The 26,375-nt window shown below is 35.8% G+C and overlaps 1 protein-coding gene across 3 annotated transcripts in view; it reads right to left on the reverse strand.

The window, feature by feature from the left end:
* Positions 1-26,375, reverse strand: part of Smarca1 (SWI/SNF related, matrix associated, actin dependent regulator of chromatin, subfamily a, member 1) — an 86,565-nt gene that overhangs the window by 39,716 nt on the left and 20,474 nt on the right. For all 3 annotated transcript variants that reach the window (XM_060374487.1, XM_060374486.1, XM_060374488.1), the window contains 7 exons: positions 22,060-22,169; positions 21,229-21,455; positions 20,086-20,207; positions 15,682-15,834; positions 12,583-12,715; positions 11,683-11,831; positions 9,434-9,553 (listed from right to left, as the gene is read on the reverse strand). In XM_060374487.1, coding sequence (XP_060230470.1) covers positions 9,434-9,553; positions 11,683-11,831; positions 12,583-12,715; positions 15,682-15,834; positions 20,086-20,207; positions 21,229-21,455; positions 22,060-22,169 — 1,014 coding nt within the window. The remainder of the gene's footprint in view (positions 1-9,433; positions 9,554-11,682; positions 11,832-12,582; positions 12,716-15,681; positions 15,835-20,085; positions 20,208-21,228; positions 21,456-22,059; positions 22,170-26,375) is intronic.

The following is a 26,375-nucleotide window of genomic DNA, read 5'->3' on the forward strand; positions in this document are numbered from 1 at the left end:
CCCACACTGTGAGCAACATAGGGATCCCTGGGACAGCATTCTCAACATTGAAGCCCCTGTTCGGTGTATCTCCCAGTGGAGTCAGGCAAAAAATTCCTAGAACCAAGATTGTCAACTCAGACAGATCTGAATACCTGGAGGACAATAAGACAGGGCTGTGGGCCACTGAGGCATTGGGGCACCTGTGAATGTGCACTGCACCTTTGAACCACACCAGCACCTCCACCTGTGCATACACTCCACCTTTCCAGGAGCCTACACACACTAGCACCCAGTCCTTCAAAGCAAACTTGCACACACACTACAGTGCTTGTACACAAGCACCTGCAAACTTTCTCCCTTAGCTACATCTGAAACTCAACATCCACTCTCAAAACACTGGATCTCTCTAATATTCCTGAAGACTACTCCAGACACCAGAGACAGATGCACCCAGTCTGAAGTACAGGCTCCAGGAACAAACAGCTAAGGCTACAGACCATCAGAGGGCTAGAGACTGGTGTAAGAACATATACAACAAAAACAAGACATCATGGCTTCACCAGCAACGCCCAAAATCAATGGATATTTTAATTCATTGGAAACATAGGAAAATGATCTCAAACCTATGCTTACACAGTAATTAGAGGCACATAAAGTGGAAAGGAACAAAGCTCTCAAAGAAATACAGGCAAATACACCCAAACAAATAGAGGCACACGTAGAGGAATGATATAGAGATATATAGAGGCACATAGAGAAGAAATGAACAAAAACAATTAGAAGCCATCATGGACAAAAAGGAATCCAAATACAAACAAATAATAAAAATGGTGCAAGACATGAAAACAAAATTAGAATCAATAAAGAAAACACACAGAGAGAAACTCTTGGAGATGGAAAACCTATCGAAGAGATCAGAAACCACAGAGGTAAGCATCACCAACAGAATTCAAGATATGGAGGTGAGAATTTCAGGCACTGGAGACACAATTGAAGAAATCAATACATCTTTCAAAAAAGACATAAAATCAGAAAGGGTACTGACACAAAACCTCCAAGAAATGAAGGACACAATGAAAAGATAAAACCTAACAATAATAAGAATAGATGAAAAAGATGATTCCAGGATCTAAGGTTCTATATTTTCAAGAAAATCATAAAAGAATTTTTTTCTGAACTTAAAGAGACGTCCATAAACATACAAGAGGCCTACAGAACACCAAATAGACTAGATCAGAAAAAGAAACTCCTCATGTCACATCATAGCCAAAACACTAAATCTACAGAACAAAGAAAAAATATTAAAAGCAGCAAGGGAAAAAGGCCAAGTAACATATAAAGGTAGACCCATAAGAATTACACCAGACTTCTCAACAGATACTATGGAAGTGAGAAGGGTCATACAGATGTCATACAGACTCAAAAAGACCACAGGTGCCAACCCAGACTACTATAGCCAGAGAAACTTTCAATCAACATAGATGGAGAAAACAAAATATTCCATAACAAAACTATACTCAAACAAAATCTAAAGAGCAACCCAGCCCTACAGAAGATACTAGAAGGAAAAACTGCAATCTAACGAAATCAACTAAACGTAACAAAACACAGGGTATAGATAAACTAAAAACGAAAACAAAAAAATCAGAAGAAAACAAGCACACCACCAACTCCACAATGAACAAAACTAACATTAATTGGTCAATATTATCTATCAACATCAATGGACTGAACTCTCCAATAAAAAGACACAGACTAATGTTTGTTTGCAGAAACAGGATCCAACATTCTGGTGCATCCACAAAACACACCTCTGCATCAAAGAGAGACACTACCTTCAAGTAAAGGGCTGGAAAAAGGCTTCTCAAGTAAACAAACCCAGAAAACAATCTGGGGAAGCTATCGTAATATCTAATAAAATAGACTCTCAACCAAAATTAATCAAAAAAGATGAGGAGGGACACTTCATTCTCATCAAAGGAAAAATCCACCAGGAGGACATAACAATTCTGAACATCTATGCCCCAAATACAAGAGAGCCTACATTATAATTGTAGCCTACATAATTGTAAATGAAACATTATTCAAGCTGAAATCACACATTTATCCCAACACCTTAATAGTGGGAGACTTCAACACTCCACTCTCACCAAGGAACAGAAGCTAAGAGAAAAAATGACAGTTACAGAGGTCCTAAATCAAATGGACCTAATAGATGTCTACAGAACTTTTCACCGAAACTCAAAAAAGTGTATCTTTTTCTCAGCACCTCACATATCCTTGTGAAAACTGACCATATAGTCAAGCACAAAGTAAGCCTCAACAGACACAAGAAATGCAAAATAATCCCATGTATCCTATCAAACCACCATGGCCTAAAACTAGACCTCAACACCAACTGAAATAACAAGAGTCTACACACACACGGAAACTAAACAACTCTCTACTCAATGACAGCTGGGAGAGGGAAGAAATAAAGTATAAATTAAAGACATCCTAAAATTTAATGAAAATACAGGCACAACTTACCCAAACTTATTGGACACAACGAAAGCAGTGCTAAGAGGAAAGTTCATAGCACTAACTGCCTTCAGAAAGAAGTGTTTTTTTTGTTTTGTTTTGTTTTGGTTTGGTTTGGTTTGGTTTGGTTTGGTTTTTTTTTTTTGGTTTTTTGTTTTGTTTTGTTTTGTTTTTTGGGTTTTTTGTTTGTTTGTTTGTTTTTTTCAATTACCTTGGTGTTAATTTAAACTAAGGGCCAGGTCAAGTTTTCATGGAATACATACTTGGTTCTTTAAATAACAATTGTGACAAACAAAAGAAATAATTAGAGAATGCTGCACTGTGATCCATAGAAAACATCAATATCTTGGGTTGTACATAAAGAAGTTTGAGACATCTCATAAAAGCAGCCTAACAGCACACCTAACAGCCCTAGGGAAAAAAAAGAAGCACACACACTCAAGAGAAGCAGACAATTGGAAATACTCAAACTCAGAGCTGAAATCAATAAATTAGAAACAAATAAAACAATTCAAAGAATCAATGAAACCAAGAGCTGGTTCTTTGAGAAAATCAGCAAGATAGACAAACCCTTAGCAAAACTAACTAAAATACAGACAGAAACTATACAAATCAGCAAAATCAGAAAAGAAAAAGGGGACATAACAACAGACACTGAGGTAATCCAAACAATCATAGGTCTTACTACAAAAGCTTACATGCTGCAAATTTTGAAAATCTAAATGAAATGGACAGTTATCTTGATAGGTTCCATTTAACAAAATTAAATCAAAATCAGGAAAATAGATGCTCAAGTACAAAAAAAGGACATTTGCTCAACCATGTTTTAGCAGCTGTATTCGTAATAGCCAGAATCTGGAAACAACTTAGATTTTCCTCAACTGATGAATGAATACAGAAACTGGTGCATTTGTACAACGGGAATAACACTCAGCAATTAAAAACAATGAAATTTGCAGGCATATGAATGGACCTAGAAAAGATCATCCGTAGTGAGGATGACAGAAGCAGAAAGACACACACAGTGTATACTCACTTATAAGTAGATATTAGACATATAATAAAGGATAAACATACTAAAATCTGTACACCAGAGAAGCTAAGCAAGAAGGAGGACCTTAAGGAAGCTGCTCAATCCTCATCCAAACAGGCAAACAGGATAGACATTGGAAGAAGGAGGAAACAGGGAACAGGACAGGAGCCTACCACAGAGGGCCTCTGAAAAACTCTACTCAGCAGACTATCAAAGCAGATGCTGAAATTCATAGCCAAACTTTTGGCAGAGTGCTGTGAAACTTATGAAAGTTGGGGGAGATAGAAAGATCTGGAGAAGACAGGAGCTCCACAAGGAGACCAACAGATCCAAACAATCTGGGCACAGGGGTCTTTTCTGAGACTGATACTCCAGCCAAGGACTATGCATGGAGACAACCTAGAACCTCTGCTCAGATGTAGCCTCTGGCAGCTCAGTCTCCATGTGGGTAACTGGAACAGGGACTTTCTCTTACATGAAGTCAGTTGCTGGCTCTTTGATCACCTCTCCCTGTTGTTATTGTTGTTGTTTTTTAGGGGGAGGAGGGCAGCCTTACCAGGCCACAGAGGAAGACAATGCAGCCAGTCCTGATGAGACCTGATAGGATAGGGTCAGATAGAAATGGAAGAGGACCTCCAGTATCACCAGACTAGGGGCAGAGGTATAGGAGGAGAAGACGGAAGGAGGGTGGGCTGGGAGGAGACGAGGTAGAGGCTACAGCTGGAATACAAAGTTAATAAATTGTAATAAATAGATAAATAGATATATATCATGGATGCTACAGGACACAACATCCCTTTTGGCATATTCCTGCCAAAAATGCATAATCTCAGTAAAATTATGAAAAACTGTCTAAAAAACAGAAGTTACAATTAACCGATAAATCCTTTTCTAAAGTGTCATGAATGAAAAACAGAAACTGATGAACTCTTACAGAGTGAGACTAACAATATACACAGAAAGAAGATTTTATGTGAGCTAAGAGGATGAATATAAACTAAAAATGGGGAGAAAACATTAGCAAATGACAAATCTGATTAAAGCACCATTATTTAAAATAAACTAAGTATTCATCTATCACCAATACAAAAACAAGCAAAACAATTCCATTGAAAGAAATGGACAAAAGTTTTAAATCAAAGAAGATGAAGAGGTGGTAATTAATTATATGAAAATATGTTCAGCATATCATCAAGAAAATTCAGTTTAAAATTAGGAGAAAACACTCAACACATGTTAGAAATAGAAAAGGGGATAGCAGAGTATAAGAGACATAAAGGAAGGAGTGGGAAAAAGGAGAGGTCTCTTCTTAGAGAAGAAACAGATAAATACAGAAGGGAGGAAGGTAAAAATCACAATGAAGATATTTGAAAAAGTCATAGAGAATCATACATTAACTATTTACATAAAAACACTTATAATACATATTACACTTACATAAAAATACACATATATTGTTTAAATGAAATCTTCCTATCAGAGCTGGCAATGTTTTCCTAAACAGACACAGAGTATCTGATAAAAGCCCCGACATCAGGCATGAGAATTCCTCTTTTGAATTGTTGGTAAGAAGAACCTAAGACCAAAACATTGCATGGTATTGCTATTAACCTTGGTTGTCCCCCCACTCCAAGAAGTGAAATGTAAGTCCCTATTGCTGAAGATACCATGCACTTCAGACACAAAGCTTCCAGAGTTAGAACTGACCAAAATGCCTCCTCCTTGAAGACTAGCTTTCATAGTACTAGAAGGTGCCATGTAAACTTCCAAAGAAGGGAAGTAACCAACATTCCTATGCAGCTATGACACGAATCACAATAATGTCCAGCATGACACAATAACCTTAAGAGTCCAGTAAAAGTATGCATATGTTGACAGCAACCAACAGCTCTTTAATTGGACTTAAGACCCACTCAAGAGGAGGGAAATCATGCCTGGTATTAGAAACCTAGCCAACTACCTGGGACTAGTGAGGTCATTAATATTTGCAGAGAAAATACAAGCTTCACTTTACTAAACCAAAATAAGCCCTAACTGCATTCTGAATATGTAACCTTATATCCACAGATACAAGCGTAGCCAATTTCCCTTTGCAACAGAGACCATCACATAAAGCCATTAAGCAATCAAATTGCAGAGTTGAGAGTTGTGGAGCCTAGTCCAAACTGATACATGTACAGCACAATTCCTGTACTTAAGGCTTTGGGATCATTGGCTTTGGGATCATTGCAGAAGAACGAGATTTAGGAAGAAAGAATTCTTGGAGGCAGAGGAACAGTAAGTTTGCTGTGAGGTTGAGTCTCCTAGAAATGTCAAAGCTACACCCATGAGATTTCACTAACATGAATATCTAAATATAATCTGAATAAAACCAATATCAATAGGTATGCTAGTGCAGGAAGGAGGAAAGCTCATATTGCATCAACCCTACACAAAGAACTACAGGAAACTAAGGAATGCTGCCTGCAGGAGAAATATTCTTCCCGGAGCAAGAGCACATGGGTTGGTTATCTAATACCAAATGGTCAGACCTGAAAACAAACATAGAAATAACATTAAACAAACTGAGAAGGTTGTACTTATAAATATAAGAAATTAATTTTAAAGAAAGCAAGATGGGTATATTGAGGGAGTAGAAAGGAAGGGGGAAATGATGTAATTCTAATATCAATTTTTTTAAAAAAAATTGAAGATTAAAATAATGAGAACCCACCCATTAGAAAGGTGAAAACCCAACACTTCAACTAGGCACGGTAATACAAGACTTTAATCCCACTGCTCAAGGAGGCAGAGGCAGGTGGATCTCTATGAGTTCAAGGCCAGCCTGGTCTACAAAGTGAGTCCAAAAAGGGCAGGGTTTCACAGAGAAACCTTGTTATGAAAATAAATAAATAAATAAATAAATATTTCAATATCGCCAACTGCTGGCAAAGATGCAGACTGAATTTTTATTCACTGCTGGGAGAATGTGAAATGGCACAGCCACTTTGAAAGGAAGTCTGGCACTTTCTTACAAATCTAAACCTACTTATATCATAGGACTCAATAAGCATATCCTCTGATATTTTCAAAGGAATCAAAACTTTGTGTTTTTAAAACATCCTGCAGGGCTGGAGAGATGGCTCAGAGAGGTTAAGAGCACTGGCTCTTCTACCAGAGATCCTGAGTTCAATTCCCAGCAACCACATTGTAGCTCATAACTATCTATAGTGATATCTGGTGCCCTCTTCTGGCATGCAGGCACACATGCAGGCAGAACACTGTATAAATAATAAATAAATTTTTAAAAAAGAACCCTGCACTGAGGTAGCCTATGACAGTTCAGTGTCCAAGTGGCCTCCACAATACTGGGGATGGGACAGGGACTATCTCTGACATGAACTCAGTGGCTGGCTCTTTGATCACCTCCCCCTGAAGGGGGAGCAGCCTTACCAGGCCACAGAAGACAATGCAGCCACTCTTGATAAGGCCTGATAGACTAGGATCAGAGGGAAGAGGAGGAAGACCTCCCTTATCAGTGGACTGGGAGAGAAGAGGGAGGGTGGGATTGGGAGGGGAGGGGGAAGGGAGGTACAGGGGAATACAAAGTGAATAAACTATAATTAATAAAAATAATTATAAAACGCAAAAAAAGTATTCAAGGTCACTCTTAACTACATAGAGAGTTCAAGGTCAGTTTGGACCTACTTGAGACCTTGTTTAAAACAAACAAAACAAAGCAAAAAGATCTCTCTGTGAACATTCTGTGTCACCTTCAGGGTGTACATCAAGAACATCAAAAAGAAAAAAAAAAAAAAAAACAAAGAACCTCCCCCCGAGGGAGGAGCAGCCTTGCTAGGCCACAGAGGAGGACTTTGCAGCCAGTCCTGATGAGACCTGATAAACTAGGGTCAGATGGAAGGTGAGGCGGACCTCTCCCATCAGTGGACTTAGAGAGGAGCAGGCAGGAGATGAGGGAGGGAGGGTGGGATTGAGAGGGAATGAGGGAGGGGGCAACAGCTGGGATACAAAGTAAATAAACTGTAATTAATATAAAAAAATTAAAAAAGAAATCCTACATACAGATGCATATGACAGATTTATTCATATAAAACTTGGATACAACCTTAGTTCCTTAGTAGGTGAATGAATAAACAGCAGTGCATTCAGAATGTGGATTATCTCTCAGTGCTAAAAGAATTTGGGCTCTTGACACATGAAGAAAGACAGAGGAAACTGAAACATATATTACTAAATGAAGGAAGTCAATCTAAGATGACTTCATTTTAATAGTATGACATGCTAAAAAATTCAAATGAGTGTTTGCAATAAGCCGAGAGAGAAAGGGTGAGTAAAGCACAAAGGACATTTAAGGCAGTGAAAATACTTGATATTATAATGGTAGATGTCTACGCATTTGTTAAAAGCCATGGAATATGCCACCCTGAGAGAGAAAACCCTGTTGTAAATGATGGATTTAATGTATTAAATGTATTAAAGTATGTTTATGATTGTAAAACATGCACCACTTAGGCACAGGATGTTGATTCTAGGAGGGATGCTGTATGTCAGTGACAAGGGGTGTATGTTATTTCCATTTGATTATACTGGAAACCTGAAATTTCTCTTAAAAATAAAGTCTAGTTTGTTTTGGCTTTATTTTGGTTTGGTTTGATTTTAGGTTTTTGACACAGGAACTCTTTATTATGTAGCCCTTGGCTGTTCTATAACTCACTAGATAGACCAGGCTGGCCTCATAGAGATTCCCTTCTGCCTCTGCCTCTGCCTCTGCCTCTTCAATTAAAGACAACTGCTACCACACCCTGCTAAAGTCTAGCTTGTTTGTTTGTTTATTTGTTTCAATGATGCAATACGAAATCCTAGAATGAAGCCCCTGGACCAGGGAAAAAACATTAAGGAGAAAAAAACTGATAGTAATTCCTTACATTTCAATAATTCAAGTAGCACATATATTCTTAACATTAAACTCTGTACTATTTTGCAAGATAACAAAAGCATTTATTGTTGTCTTCTTCCTGACAGTAGATGCAATATATCAACTGTTTCAAGCTCCTACTACCTTAATTTCCCTAGCTTGATACACTTATTGTACCTTGCACTGTAAGGAAAAATAAACAACCATCCCTTGTTTAAGTTTCTTTTTCTGGATATTTGATTTTTTTTTAATTAATGGGGAGGGGCAGGTATACAAGTGACAGAGGTGAGGGTTCTTCCTGGAGCTGGAGTTCTAAGAGATTGTCAGCCACCTGACATAGGTGCTGGGAATCAAACTCGGGTTCTATAGAAGAGCAGTACATGTTCTTGACCGTTGAGCCATCTCTCCATCCCCATGTGTTACCTTTGTATTTTGTCACAGCAACATGAAAAGCAAACAAGACACCTGATATTGGGCATAGTGCTGACTGCTTTACAAATACTAACCCATTTGCTGTGAGAATCGCTCCATATACCTACTGTAATCTCTCTTTGGTACTTTAAGAAGCTGAATAACCAAAGGCATTTACCTAGTGATAGAGATGAGATTTCAACATGAGGTTTGGGTCTCAACCACATTCTTATACTTTCTTTCACTAACATAAGTAATAGGAAAGATTAAGCATCCTGATCTAAACAAGAACATCTGAAATCCAACATGCTCCAAAATTCCAAATTTTAAGGAAAGTTTTGGAATATTTTTGGTTTCAAATTGTCAGATGAGTAATGTTTCTGCAAATATTCCAAAACGTAAAACACTCTCCAAAACATGAAACACTTTTGATCCAAAACTTGGGAAAAGAACAGTGACAACAAATATGACCATCATCATATTAAAGCTATTCCTTGCCTGCATTATTTTAATAGATTTTTACAAAGAAAAATGAAAATCTGACAGTCTAATGGCTGCAAGAATAAAGTTACCTTCTGTTTTCCTCTGTAATCTTCTCCTTCAAACTTGTACAAACTTTGTTCAAGGTCCATTCTAAAATTTCTTAGAGACGACTCTCCCATTTTCTGCATGCGTTCATTCATCTCTGCAGTCTAAAGTTGAATATATTGAAATGAGAAAATTATCAATGAATCAACTTTAAAATATGACATTTCTGTTTTTCTGGAATCCAGGTTTGACATGAGATATCTACTCTGCTAAGTGACGAGGGAAAAATGCAATGCTAGAGGCTGGAGAGCTGGCTCAACAGTTTAGAGTACTAATGGCTCTTATAGAGGATTTGAATTCAATTCCCAGCACCCACTTGGTGGCCACTCATAACCATTCCTAACTCCAGTTCAGGTTTATTTGACACACTCTTCTATCCTTTAGGGACACCTCTAGGCATGCACATGGTGTGCAGGCATACATTCAGGAAAACACCCATACACATAAAATAAAATGAAATAAAATAAGGCAGTACTGACAGAGGAGGTGAGAACATACTTTTCTTGACTTGATAGTCTGTGGTAGAGTACTTACATATAAAATGCAAGGCTTTACATCCTATCTCCAGTCACACACACACACATACACGCATGAACACATGCACACACACACACATACACACACTCAGACTCCTAAAAATTTAATTTGTCTCAAATATTTGAAAACATTAAATGTTCCATTCCCAAATATTTTCACTCAGTGCATCTTTAACAAGCAGTTATTACTGAATATATTTGCATTGTATAATTTTTTTTCTTTAAAGGAGTTTTTTGTTGTTTTATAATACTGGGACTTGAACCTGAGTCCTCACACCTGTTAGGTGAGCATTCTACCACTAAGCTATGTCCTACCTACTCATCTGAATAATTTGAATGAGAGAAATAGCTAGTACTATCATAAAGGCAAGGTTAAACTAAAACTCTTTTTGCATATTGATATAAAACATAGTAACACAAGATTGTTCTATGACCTTTAAAACAAAAAACATTTTGAGAATCAAGTTGAACCTTTGCAGGATACTTACTACATTTTTGTTACTTTTTTTCCCCCTCAAAGGCTCATGAGCTATAAGTTTGGTCCCCACTGTAATGGTATTGAGTTGGTGCAATGTCAAAGAGATGTTGTTTATGTCTTCAAGAGAGATTAAGGGTTTTCTTTCAAGAGTAAGTTAGGCCTGCTTGCCAGCTCTTGTGAGACTGGATACATTACCACACAATCAGTTGTCATAAAACCAGGAAAGCTTCTTCTACAGTTCTCCTGTTTCCTCTCTCTTGCACACACATGCTCTCACCATATAATGCTATCCTCCATAAGGCACTCACTGGAAACCAAGGCTCTTGGACTTCCAAAAATGTTTTTCCCCTATAAAATATCAGCTTCGGGTATTATATTCTAAAAAGATCAAAAGAACTAAGACCATCCTGAATATGTTTAAAAGGGCCAGAGATATGTAAGCCACAAAATCTATACAATGATGAAATCAAAAGGCAAACAAATCACTTACTCTTTTTACCAGGTAAATTTAGGTAAAAATACACAAACATATCTGGACAACATATCCATCAACTGCAAAGTACAGGCTTTACATGCACTTTTTTAAGAAGAAAATATTTAAGTACAACTAACTAGCTATGAAACACTTAGAAGTTTGAGTAGTTAGTGGATATTTAATATTTGATCTTATTTTTAAAATACTGAGATAGTTTTAGGAGAGACAAGGCTGTGATGATTGTTTTTTTAAGTGTAAAGGGTGATAAGCACATGGAAATTCATTATACCTTTCTATCTCCCTTTTCTTACCTTTGAAACTACCATAATTTGTGGAATGAACCCATTAGACACAAAATTGCAATACTGTAAAACCACTTAGGGTTATTTGATAAAGAATATTTTAATGTTTCACTCTGTTTACAAAAAAAAAACACTTTCAGTTAGTGTATTGCATCCAATACACTGCAAAAAAAATCACAAAATGCAGTCCTTCCATATATGACTAAGCACAGTATCTTCAAAAAGACATAAAATCACTTAATTTTAAATGCTGCTGCCTAGTGTTGCTAATGTAAAAATTAAACTAACATAAAGCCTTACCCTATGCCTGCAAACACAATCCTACCAGTTCTTAGGAAGAACGTAATATAAAACATGAAGTTCAACATGAATACAACATGTATGTGGAAACTTATGGATTAAAATAACCCATCAGAGAAATATAGTGCAATTTTGAACTAACCTTCTTTTCACCTCTTTCCAGAATAGTTGTAATATCTTCATCTGTCAGCTCACTTTCTTTACAGGCAAAAACATGGGTGGCTCCATGACGTATCATTTGTAACATTTCCTCTTTCGCCAGTTTGTTAGACTGTTGGTCAATGAGTCTTCCTAAGAACAATTAAAATGAAATATATATATATATATATATTCAATTATATTTCAAAGAAAGTACAGTATAATGAATCTGATTAGACACTATTGAATTAAATCACACATAAAGCAGCTTTAGGAGAAATATTGGTGAAATTAATATTTATTTAATAAATGACTGGCGGTTTTTCTTCTACCACATTTTCCATTTCATTATTTCTGTTACTACTTGTTTGTGTTCCAATTTCATTTTTTCAGATAATTTCTCTGTATGGAAATATGCTCTGACATATATTTGCTTAAATTTTTCAGAAGATATTTATCTGCTAAATAGTGTAAGGTACTGCAAAACTCACATCTTTGGCATTCAACTATAACCGAATGAGTTTATTTCATATACTGAAGGCATAGGCTTAAATTACAAAGATTACAAACATTTTTATAAAAAATTATTTACATGGAAGTAAAATTATATAAACTGAGTAGGCTATATTTAGGAATATACATATATGCATGTAATTAACAATCAACTAAAAAAGAAGCCATTAATTTGAAAGTGCAAGGAGGAGTACATACATGGGAAGGTTTGGAGAGAAGAAAGGAAAAAAGAAATGATGCAGTTATAACACAAGCTACAAATAAAAGGAAAACCGATTATTTCATTCAGTTTGCAATTTTTGTTCAACTTTTACTGAAAGTAATCTATTTTGAAGGAAGCTAAATATGTTTTACGTTTCCCCAAATTAATGAAGTTTCCACATAGAAATACCTTGCTGTATAACAATTGAGTCAAGTCTCAGTTTTATCTCAGCTCTCTCTACAATCCTCTCTTCCACAGTGTTGTCAGTAATGAGACGGAAGACTCTTACTGGCTTCCTCTGACCAATGCGATGTGCCCGATCCTAACAGAAAGAGGCCAAGTGTAAGATGCTGGAGATGGCAGACAAGACTTAGACATACAGATATCATGTTTTAAGTATCTAAAAATAAAATTCAGAGTTCAATCTCTCTAAACCTGTCACTTTTGCAAGGAGGAGAATAGATGTTAAGAATATCCAAAGACAAAAAAAAAAAAAAAAAAAAAAAAAAGAATATCCAAAGACTGGGAACAAAAAAAAAAAAACTCTAAGTGTGCTATGCTGCTACTGGGAAACTTCCAGAATGTCATAAAGCTAATCCTCTTAAAAATGAGGACAAATAGCACCTAAGGCTTCTGTACCGAGTTACTAAGTAACTTTAACTCACTTAATGAAAACATCACCAGGAGGAGCAAAGAGTTTTTAAAGGAATAAAGTAGTTAGCAAGAGCTGCTATGTTGACAAAAAGTCTGCTTTATCTCATCATCAAGCAGTTCTTTCTGCTTACCAAGGCAATTCTGGAATACATAGTAAAGGCTCATGAATATAAATGAGATCATCATAATTTTAAAATACTGGAGTGTTTCCAGTGGTTTATAATTAGCAAAGGTGGTAGGTGGCAACTTCTGGTGAAATATAAGCATGTGGAGAGAATGTTTAAAATGCAGAAACTAACAGAGCAAATGAGAATAGAGGGGATATTGGGAGAATCAAAGAAACGGGCTTGAAAATAGTCCTTGTACCAAACATAAAGACACTACAGCCCAATAACCAATTTCTCAATAACATGCTTTCAAAAAGAATTCAATATTCTACAAATATCTAAACATTTAAACTCCAACTAATAATCCCTGAATGACCATAATGTGATAAAAATACACACACACAGACACACACACACACACACACTTTATTTACAGGGCTGGAAAGATGTCTCTGTAGGTAAAGCGCTTACTGTTGAAACCTAAGGACCTAAGTTTGTAAGTTAGTATCTCTAGCCAACATAAAAGCCAGGCAAGTACTCTTAGATCATAACACCCTAGTGGGGCGGCATTGCAGGACACAAAGGAGAGGATGCAGGCAGTCAAGATGAAACTTGATAGGCTGGGGTCAGATGGTAGGGGAGAAGGACTTCCCTTTTCTGAGGATAAGAGGAGAGGGATAGGAGAGGAAAAGGGAAGGAGGGTGGGACCAAGAGGAGACAGGGTAGGGAGCTCCCCCAGGGAAGGGATGTAAATGAATAAATTTTAAAAAAACTAAACTTAAAAAAAAGCCAGGCATGAGTATCAGTATGTCCTTTGATACCATCGTGGGTAAAGTTTATCAGAGGTCCTCTGTGGAAGGTTCCTATACTGTTCCTTGTCTTCCATAGCCAGTGTCTGTCCTGTTTGTCCTTCTGAATGAGGATTAAGCATCTTCCCTAGGGTCCTCCTTGATGCTTAGCTTCTTTAGGACTATAGATTTTAGTAGGTTTATCCTATATTATATGGCTAATATCTACTTATAAGTGAGTACATACCACATGTGTCTTTCTTCTTCTGGATTACCTCACTCAGGATGAGACTCATAGCCAAACTTCAGGCAGAGTGCCAGAAAACTTATGGAAGAAGAGGAAAATAGAAAGACCTGGAGGGGACAGGAACTCCACAAAGAGAACAACAGAGCCAAAAATCCTGGTCCTAGGGGAGGCTACAGATACCAATACTCCAACCAAGGACCTTGCATGGAGAGGACTTAGACACCCTGTTCAGAGAAAGCCCATAGACTTCTCAGTTTCCAAGTGGGTTCCCTAGTAAAAGGTACAGGGGCTGTCTCTGACATGTACTCAGTGGCCAGCTCTTTGATCACCTCCCCCTGGGGGGTACAGCATTACTAGGCCACAGAGGAAGATGATGCGGCCAGCCTTGATGAGATCTAATAGGTAGGGTCAGGTAGAAGGGAGGAGGTCTTCCCCTATCAGGGGACTGGGGAAGCACATAAGGGGAGAAGAGTGAGGATGAGTGGGACTGGGAGGAGACGATGGAGGGAGCTTCAGTGGGGATATAAAGTGAATAAATTGTAATAAATAAATAAATACATACATACATACATAATTTATTTTTAAAAAGCCAGGCATGAGGGCTCACACATACAACTCTAGTACTTGGAGGATTAGACCAGGGGCAGGTTAAGGGTGAGGCACTGTCCAATCCGTTAAGCTAAGGTGACAAGATCCAGGTTTGGTAAAAAAAAAAAAAAAAAAAAAAAAAAAAAAAAAAAAAAAAGTAAAAAAAGTGCTCAAAAATAAAATAGAGAAGCTATTGAGAATTATACCTTCAGATCATTCTCTGACTTCCAAATGTGCCCTCTCAGGAACATCCACCCTTACAAATGTATACAATACCACACGTACACACAGAGAGAGACAGAGACAGAATGTCCTCAAACAGCACATTTTCCATTCTTACATTTTTACCTATCCCTCCCAATTATTTTATTACAAAACTTAAATCTGACCTTTTCCAATTTCAGTACTACAGATTTTTTTCAACATAATCTAACCATGCAGCCCCAGCTGGCCTGGAACTTGCTATGTAGACCAGGCTCGCCTCAAACTCACAGATATTCTCTTGCCTCTGCCTCTCGAATGCTGGGATTAAAGACCACCATGCCTGATCTAAACATTTTAATATGTACTTTTTAAGAAAAATAATGTAATTTATTTTTAATAATTCTCACTAAAAGAAACTCTGGAAGCCTCCTCAATACTCAGGAATAAGAAAAAGCTGACATTTATAAACTATGAGAAATGCAAATATGTGTGTGTATAAGTTTTACATTTATAGTTGAAGCATACTTGTTAGTTTTCATCTCTATTATTTGTTTCTGCAATTAACTCGACATCTTTAACTCTAACTTCTAGAAAAATCACTCCAAAATTGTTACTGTTTAATCATGCATTGCTTTTGTACTGTATAAACAACAGCATTCTGAGCTTCAATAATTTCCAGGCATCATTAAATATTACTAACCATAGCTTGTAAATCAACCTGTGGATTCCAGTCTGAATCATATAGAATAACCACATCAGCACTTGCCAGGTTTATTCCGAGACCTCCAGCCCTTGTACTCAGCATAAAGATGAATTTGCAGCTATTTGGAGCATTGAAGGCCTCTATTGCTTCCTTTTTTAATTAACGAAGGGATATAAAAAGAGAAAACCTGAATTATATTCCAAAGCTTAAGAAATAGAAAAGTTAGCATGCTCACAGAAAATACTTTTATACTTTATATATAATATAACCTACTACTTTATAATAATATTCTTCCCTCTTCAAAGCTATTTTTCTATATACTGCACTGTATAAGTAGCTGGAGAAAAGATGTTTTTATAAATGAAGTTTGCAAATGTTAACCAACAGAAAAAACATAGATCATACAAATAAATTTAACTAAGAATATAATAATTCATTTGTATTCTTTGAAAATAATAGTAAAACTGTTCTAATTGATTAAGAGCTGAAATAAATATTCAGGTAAAATGTCAGAAATATCAATATCATTCTGATAAATAGGATGTGGCTAAGTTCAATCAAGAGAAAGAAGAGTTGAGAAATGTAAATGAGTGTAAGATGATCTATATCAGTATAATGACAAAGGGAAAATGGTTAAGTAATCAAGAAAATCAGAATGACATATCCAGAGATATTTAATAAAGAACTTTAAAATTTAATATGTTGTTAATATCCTCTATACAAAGATCTCATAAACATTAATTAGGAAAATGTTGACTCCAATAGAAAAATGAGTTTGTAAACTGAACAACTTCTATTCACAGAATAAATACAAATATGTAAAAACTACAAGAATAATGTTCATTTCTCACTAGTAATCATATAAATGCAAACAAACAATACAATTGCATTTTAAGGATGAAAAACAATAATAATACTCAATGTTGATGAGGGAGCAGAGGGATATTGCTTCTGGAAGTGTAAATTGGAACAACCTTTCTGGAAAGCAATTTGGCAATATGCATCAAGAGCCTTAATAATGATCATACCCTTTGACCCAGGAATTTCACTTCCAGGAATTTATCCCAAGGAAATAATCAGAGATGTGCACAATATTTATGTATAATAACTTTTACTGTACCATTATTTACAACAGTGAAAAATTGGAAACAACCTAAATCATCAACAATAAGGGAACACATTATGTAGAGTGCATTATGAAGGTTAAATATTTTCCTAAAACTATATAATGATTATTTTTACTGACATAGCACAGTATAAACCTGATTTAAAGTACCAGGATATTGAACTTGATATATAGCACATATATATAATATGGTATCAATTTCTTAGATATTATTTCTCATTAAATCTCAAAAGATTTCCCACAGATAACTGATTTTGAAAATCTCTCTCAGTACTCATACTTATGTAGTCACAAATGCATAGTTTGGGGGTTTTTGTTTTTGTTGTTGTTTTGTTTGCTTTTTTTTGAGACAGGGTTTTTCTATGAAGCCTTGGTTGTCCTGGACTCCCTTTGTAGACCAAGCTAGCCTCAAATTCACAGCAATCCACCTGCCTCTGCCTCCCAAAGTGCTAGGATTACAGGCATGTACCACCACACCTAGCGCACAATTATTTTTTGATGCAGTAGAAAAACACAGTCTCAGGTCTAGTCAGACAAAGTGACTAGCATTATCACAGTCAGTACAGCATGAATCTGTGGAGTATAGACAGCAATAAGGTTTGATAACAGACATCCTGGTGTAGGGGAATTAGTGAAAACCTGGGAATGAAGCACAACTCAACTATGTGTATACATCTGAGACACAAGCCTTTAACTTATCTGAGACACAATTCCATGTGGCAAAAGTTCTATCAGTACCTTAACCAGGCTATTGGGAGAATCATTTGGAAGCTTAAGATACCTAGCTTATAATAATTTCTTGAAAAATGTTGTCTTTTCCCTATAAAAGTGAAACCAATTAAATCAGAGGATGAACGGAAATCTATCTAGCTGAGCTTATCCATAGGGAAAGGGCAAATGTCAGAAATATTGGGGGGGGTCTCCACTGTTGATATATAAAGCCAAGAATCAAATGTATCAAGAAAAGATATAAAATGAATATATGAACAAAAACATAAACAGGGCATTTCCCAGGGAAAAGAAAGAATGGTTCTGACTTCTCTGTATTCAAATTTGATATATGTAATTCAAAATATTTGAATAGAGAACAGGATTTGAAGTTAAAAATAAAACAGAATTTCCACATAACTGGATAATGAACAGGGAAATATGTCAGAAGTGACAATTGGCATTTTGAGGCCAGATAATGCCTACTAAATTCTGCTTTGTCTCTTCTTCATTCTAGCAAGAAGGGACAGCCATTTTGAACAGCACTAGAGATACTGTGTCTAATTAAGAAATGGGTTCTCAGGACTAAATCAACAAAAGTTTCAAGTAACTGTCTTACAGAACTAACTATGAGGTAGGAAATAATTGAAGCTTTTAAACATTCTTTTACATGTAAAAGTTACTGTAGCTGTTTCCTTTCAATAGGTAACAGAAAACCCTTAATGTAAAGGTCTGTATGCTGTTGGCAAAACTGTACTATGTGATACCTAGGCTTCAATAAGGATATGCGTAAGAGACAGAAAGCCTGCCATTGAATTTCCTTCTAGTATCTTCTGTAGGGCTGGTTTGCTGTGTAGATATTGCATAAATTTAGTTTTGTCATGGAATATTTTGTTTTCTCCATCTATGTTGATTGAAAGCTTTGCAGGGTATAATAGTCTGGGTTGACATTTGTGATCTCTTAGAGTCTCCATGACACTTGCCCAGGCCCTTCTGGCTTTCATAGTTTCTGATGAGAAGTCCAGTGTGATTCTGATAGGTCTACCTTCATATATCACTTGCCTTTTTCCCTTGCTGCTTTTAATATCTTTTCTTTTGTTCTGTAGATTTAGTGTTTTGACTATGATGTGACATGATGTGTTTCTTTTCTTGTCTAGTCTATTTGGTGTTCTGTAGGCCTCTTGTATATTTATGGACATCTCTTTCTTTAAGTTGGGAAGAGGAGCAGTTCTGCTAGGCCACAGAGGAGGACTGATAAAACAGATTCCTGATAAAACAGGGCCAGACAAAAGGGGAGGAGGTCCTCCCCATTCCCTGGACTTGGAAAGGGGCAGGGAGAAGCTGAGGGAGGGAAGGTGGAATTGGGAGGGAATAAGGGAGTGAGTGGGATACAGCTGGGATACAGAGTTAATAAAATGTAAGTAATAATAACAAACAATAAAAATTATATAAAATTTTTAAAAAAAGAAACATAAAAAAAAGAGACAGAAAGCCTTGTCAATAGAAGAAGCTGTGGAAGTAGAGGGACATGGGCTGAGATTCCTATAGCCTGAGAAAGTGCTCTAAAACAGATACAAAGTCCTGTGTGCAATTTCATTGCAGGTAATATTTAGTGCACTGTGTAGTTTTAAGCTGTTTGTACCTTTTGTATCCACCAATCTTTAGAATGTCATCAGGAAACATTAGTATTAATTTTATCTTTATGATACTATTAAAGATACCAAGCCTCAAAGAATTTAATGGCCTGTATTGAGTAGAAATTGGTGGTACTGGTTCTAAAAAATCAGGTCTTCAAAGCAACTTCTATGTATTTTCTACTACACCATAAAAATCTTGTTTATTTACCCAGAGCATGAGTATTGACTTAAAAAAAGACATATCCCTAAAGGATAACAGAAAAGAGAAAAAAAATTAATAAAGTCATCAACCAAGTAACTTATGGGTTTAAAATGCCTTTGAACTATGACTTTCATAATGGATAATCCAAAAACTTAAAAGAATTTCCAAATATGGAAAAGATACTGTATGGTAGATAGGTGTACTTACTCATGCTTACAAATCAACATTTTAGCATCCTAAAATCCCAAACTCATAAGTACCTAAACCCATTTTGTCATACTTCATTTATACAAAAGCCCTCCACAGACAAGACCGTTCCTTTCATATTAAGGCTCGTTAATCATTAATCAGCAAAATGGCCACCATTAAACTCCACAAATGGCAAGGGTCCACTGTGGGACACAAATTAAGAAAAGAAAATAAACACATAATCAGAAGGTGGGGAGTAAGATGCAAAACAGTAATCAATGGGGCAGTGGCTAAAAAAGATGAGGATGGAATCAGATAGTGTTCTTAGAAAAGAATATCTTTGAAGAGCCTAGTATGATTTGAAAAAAAAAAATCAGTGGAATAGAAGCTAAGTGTGGAAAAAAAGATCATGATGGCAGTAAGAAAGTCAATATCACTTACCAGTAAAGCCGACCAAAGCTTAAAACAACTGGATAATAAAAAGTATTATGTAACTGAGCTCTGATTTTTGAAGTCCTGCTTCATTTTCTTGACCTCACCTCTCTTTCTTCATGTGGGGTTTGTCCATCCAGTCGACAATATTCATAACCACGCCACATACAATAATCCTCCAAAATGTCTAGGAGTCGAGTCATCTGGCTAAAAATGAGAACTCTTGACCCTAAAGTATTTTACCAGAAAATCGAGTTACATGACTTGTATAAAGTATAAAAATGTCATAATGAAACACATTCCCTCTGTGTAATTAATATATACTAATAATTTCAACTAACTTCAAAGTCAAAAACAAAAAGGCATGAAAAACAATCTAAATAATTTGGCATATGAACATGCCAGTACATACACACACACATACACACACAAATGAATATAGTTACATAAAATTATGGATTTGTTAAACTATAAGGTTTTCTTTAGGTCATCAAAAATCTTATGCACACACTTCCATGACTAAGACTCTGTCTTGTGTTTGTCCCAAGGATCTACAGGTGGTCCATATAATCTCATTTGCACTACTACTGTAACTGCCTTTCACCTTGTCTCCTGGTTTTACTCTCTCATTCCCAGTAGATACTCTGCATAGTGCTTCCAATGTTATTTTCCTGACATACAATTCTGATTATGTTATTTTATTTCACCAGGTCTTCTTTAAGTCCTCTACATCCAAAATAAAAGTCTAAACCCTTTAAAGTACACTACTTTTAAAGACTTTCCATAGTTTGGCACCGTATAACCTTACCAATTTCACCAAATGCCACACTACCTTACATATGATAAACTCTTCTGCTGTGTTCTCTTCTTTCACACCCATTTCACTGCCCTAGAAAAGCACCCCTTCTCCTTATCAATGGCTCACTCCTACTGACAATCCCCAGTCTTCACTTCAAATAACATCACTGTGAAGACATTCTTAATTCCAGTTTTTCAACAGCGCAGTGAAGTGCACTTAGCACATTGAATTGCAACTCTTCTTCCTCACTGCACTGTGAGCTTCTCCAAGGCAAAGCCATTGTTATGTTCATCTTTGCATTCCTAACAAGCAGGAAAATTCCTGACAAACGGTAAGTAGTCAACAATATCTACTAACCAAGTGGATGAATGAAAAGGAAACATTTTATTCACATACAAATCATTTTTGTGAGTTTATTCCATGGTAACTTAAAAAAAAATCCCTCACTCACCTTGCTCTTTAATTCTCGCCAATAGTTTATCCAGAGCCACCATTTTACCACTATTGCTGACAATGTGCTCATCTGTCGTATAAGGTGGACCAGGCTCTGCACCATCAAACAGATAAGGATGATTACAACACTTTCGGAGCTGCATCAAAATATTCAAGAGTCGCATCTTGTCCACCTTGCCAGCAGAGTTTAAAACATCAATATCTTTCATCAGAATTTTTGTATACCTAAAATGTTAAATTATATTTCATTAATTTTAAGGACATAATCCCATAAAGAAATGCCCCCAGTAGCAATACAGTTAGATTCCTATTAAATAGCAATAAAGTAGATAAAGGCAGATTTGAATTGAGTGCTGGAGAAGTTATTCAATGGTAGAATGCATTAACACAGTGCTTTGGGTTCAATCACAAAAATGTCTTTGATTTGAAATAAAATATGATCTGAAAAAAACAAGAAACAAAGATGTGAACATTTCGTTTTCAATGTTGCTTACTTAAATATTGCTTTTGGACCTGTGTCCCTATACTATATTCATTACTAGAAAGTGTCATCAGCTAATAAATTGTTAAACCAACTACATCTGATAATAATCTACTAATTACAATATTTGCTGAAAGTTTACTTGTTTGAGCTATATTCATGTTTAAGCTCACAACAATCTCATTTTCCTTTTTAAATAAAACACATGAATTTTCTAATAAAATATTTGAATAACATGACTACCATTTAAATATACAATTTTATTTTCATAGATGAACAACCACCAAATACTATTTTAATAAATCCTTATATATATAAATAAATGTTATTGGATATAAAATATCTCACCACTCTCTTTGCATTTTACTCAGTCCCAAGTAGATCTTTGTTTCCTTTTTGGGAGGCAGATTCTTCTCTACATCAGTTTTTATACGGCGTAATAAAAATGGTTTTAAAACCTAAAAGGCAATATTTATTATAAAACTGATAAAGTGTTTACAATTTCAAATTATGTATTTCATTAATACTATAGTTTTAACAGTTAAAATTTCATCCTGATGTATAATCTAACAAAAAGCAATAGCTGCCTAATTTCTCAGCAAATAACCACCAAATAATGACTCCTTGCAGAATCAGAATTGAGGTTGGGGTGTTGCATATAAAAAAAAAAAAGAGTGCATGTTCAGAATTCACAAGACTCTAGGTACAACTCCAAGATTCTCTAAAATTAAGGGAGGATAATTAAACATCCGTGACTTGAGAGGAGAAAATAATCTAAAATTTAAGACTATTGAAGAATCATTGAAAAGATTTTAGTTTACATACTGCTCTTAACACAAGATTTTTGAACATAAGGATAATATGAAATGAGAGTTTCTGTTTAAATTCCCTCAAAATAAACTTAAAATCAGTCATTCAAAATAATTAAATAAATGAAAAAAGAACTTAATGTTTAAAAACAGGACACGAATAAATAGAGACAAAAGGTAATTAGTATGTATCTGGAACACAGATTTCTTCACCAGAAAATAATGGTGTTCCAACTCATGGAGTACCTACCAGCAATGAGCCACAAAATGCACCATTAGTGTTATAAGTAGTAGTTAATGTTTATAATAAACATTGAAAAGAATATGATTATTTGTTTTTTAAAATTTTAAGATGTTTATTTTATTTAATATGTGTGAGTATTTTGCCTGCATGTATGTATGTGCAACATGTGTGCCTGATGCACACATGAAGAAATTATTATAGCCAGAAGAAAATATTATAGTCCCTGGAATTAAAGTTATGGATAGTTGTGAGCTACCATGTAAGTGTGGGGAATCAAACCCAAGTCCTCTGTACATGAGAGTACCATGCTTCTTCACCACTAAACTGCCTCTCCAGCTTTGATTTGGTTTAAGGTTGGGTTTTTTGGAGACAAGGTTTCTCTATGTAGCCCTGGCTGTCACAGAATTCCCTCAGTAGACCAGGCTGGCCTCAAATTCAGAGATTTACCTGCCTCTGTCTCCTGAATGATGGGCTAAAGGTATGTGCCATCATGCTAAATATGATTATTTTAATTTCAGTAAGTTCACCAAAGTCACTATTGCTAACAAGTAGAATCAGCTTTAAAGACTCAGACTTTAATTTTTTAACTTTGTTTCTTCTTTCATCTAAAAATAATTCATTTATGTACATTTTAATATACACTATATTTTGCATTGAAAATAACAATACCTATTTCCAAGACTGCTACAGAAATTTATGGTAACTCATGTACAGATATTATTCTTACCAAAATATGCAATAAACTGTAGCCATTATTAATACATATCTATAAGAGATAATAAGACTGGGTTTCTAGTTTGAGTATCTATATTCATCTAAAATTTCATTACCATTTAAGCACTTGTAAGAATTTGAGGCAAAAATCAAAAACCTCGGAGGGCAGTAGAAAGTTAAATGGAGTCATATGAAAGGGGAGAAGGTCCTCCCCTATCAGTGGACTTGGAAAGGAGCAGGGAGGAGATGAGGGAGGAAGGGTGGGATTGGGGAGGGAATGAGGGATACAGCTGGGATACAGAATTAACAAAATGTAACTAATGAGAAAAATAAAATTTAAAAAAATAGAATTCTATATATAATATGATGTCTCACAGTGTATGTGTATGATAAATTTATAAATACAGCATAGAAATTTGGTAACAATAATAATAATAAAATACAATAAGTATATGTATATATATATATAATACAACAATATATTATAATACAAATTATATGAATGTATTTTTTCCAACAGCAGGAATTATTTTGTATTAAAGATAATAATACTCCCTTTCAAGACTGGTATGGAAATTGGTGGTATTTCATGAACAGAGGTTAATAATTGTTTTTCTTTCTATGGTTTTCTATAGTTTTGAACTAAAATTAATCATTAGTAACTGAAATGACAGAAAGCAAAGCTGTAGATAAAGAAGTACTATATATATTTTTCAAGACTATTACGAGACATGAACTTGAGAGAAGTATATAGACTAAGCATATAGGGGAAACTATGAGAGTGGATATCCAAAGAAACTAATTACTACTGGTATACCCTAAATTTAGCAACTGGAAAGTCATGGAAAACTATGTGAAATAGGTTTCACTGATATGAAATTGAAAGCGATCAGTAACCAGTGGGTGTATGAGTAAATAGGAGGTTAGGTAGCAAAGATGTCTAGGTAAACTACTCTTTTAAGAAGTTTGGTTGTCAAAAAAAGAAAATCACAGTTCAGAACCCAAAGTTGGAGGGGCACAAACAGATGAATGGACTAACTGATGGACGAATGGATAGAGAGGGCAAAAATTGCTTCACAGATACGCACTGGAGAACCCAGGGAAAATAAACTCACAGGCATCCTTCAAAGAAAAGGATGTGTAGCATATCATCCTCCAGGAATGCTGGGAATGGATGTGGTTTACAACGTGGTAATCCTTTGCTGTCTGGTGAGCCAGACTCTACTTTTATCTTCCAGAATTTATTTTTTACTATCCCAGACCCTTTCCATTGCTCTTAGGCCATAAAACTTATCCTTGTGAAAGTTGACATTTGTAGTTTACAACAGCTCGTGTGACTTCTATATTATCTTGGGAGGCAGGAGAAATCCTGATTCCCACGGGAATTATGTTTACCTCAGTCAGTCCCACAGACCCTTATCTTGAGCATATTTCCCAGGTCCACAAGAACCCATCTTACAGAAGAAGCCATATGTACTTTGTAAAGATCTTCAATGTAAACATGTACAAAGCTTTCTTTCATGAGGATGAGTTAATTCTTAACATAATTTTTTTTCAAAATTGTGCTGTGTTTAAATATGGCAAAAAAATAAACAAGCTAAAGTCAGAGTCCAAGAGGTCTTGGTCCAGTACTGATTACCTAAAGCATTCTGAACAGAGTTTCATTCCTCCCTTACTCTGATCATTTTTCTTGACTCCTGCAGGGATCTCCCATAGATAGAGAGTAAATCAGATAGGTAGATAGGTAGATAGACAGACCTGTGTGCATGCGTGTGTGCGTGTGTGTGTGTGTGTGTGTGTATTAGGTCAGGTAGGTATGGGTTTAGAAAGCTAGATCCCTTGCACTATGGGCTATAATCCATTTAATATCTTTAGTAAATTCCAAAATTTCTCAAGGACTTCAGGGTAGCTACTTGAGCATGCTTATGTATTGAAGGAAAGGAGACAATATACAGGAAGTAAAAAATTTTAGTTATAGGAATATATCATGGAGTAAAGTCAACAAGGAAACAATAAATGATGAGATTCAGAGTTCATACAGAAAAAAAATGTCATTGAGCATAGAAAAGATAATGCTTCCCCTCAGACAACTGATTAACTGAAGTATTCATAGATTTGAAAGAGAGGCCTACATAAATGAATTACTACCAAGTGGTATCTGTTTTGCCATTCAGAAGAGAATACTGCTACAAACTGAGAGGGGTGGAGGGCAAGAAATACCTGACATAAAATATTGAGGTTGGGAGATCTGTTAGAAGAAAAAGAAAGGAAGGCTATGGAAGATCATGTTGAAGGAATCAATATTATGAAAGTCTATCTTATCCTAGAGAACATGAAATCATAGTAGTTCTCACCTGTAGAACTGTAGAATTGTCTTTGTCAGTACAAAAAGGTCACTATACTCATACAGGGCAACAGCATTACATTAGTCCACTTTAGAGTTGTCAGGACAGGTATAGCAGAGGAACAAGGGTGCAAATAGGCTTGACAGTAAAAGCAAAGGAGTTTCAAGTGCTAGAAATGTTTGTTTTTTGTTTTTTGTTTTCAGATAGATGCCCTGGAGAAGCAAGGTTCTGGGGACTAGAGGTCTTTGCCATGTTACAGAAGAAATAGAATGAGTATATTAAAGAATGGAAATGTTGACCAATAAATACGAGGGCATCACCTGAAGAGTAACAAATGACAAGAATGGGTGGAAGATGGAACCAAAGGAGGACTCATAACTCTAGAGCAGAGGTTTATACATACAGTAGAGCAGCAGTGGCTCAGGGGAGTCACTCAGCAATAAGGAGAATAGTGATGCTATCTACAGGATTGTGAGATATGAGAGGAGTGAAGAGCCTACACAGGAAGGACCAGAAGATCATGGAGACCAAAAAAAAAAAATGTTATTCTGG

The sequence above is a fragment of the Meriones unguiculatus genome, chromosome X (genome assembly GCF_030254825.1).
Source record: "Meriones unguiculatus strain TT.TT164.6M chromosome X, Bangor_MerUng_6.1, whole genome shotgun sequence".
Classification (NCBI taxonomy): Eukaryota; Metazoa; Chordata; class Mammalia; order Rodentia; family Muridae; genus Meriones; species Meriones unguiculatus.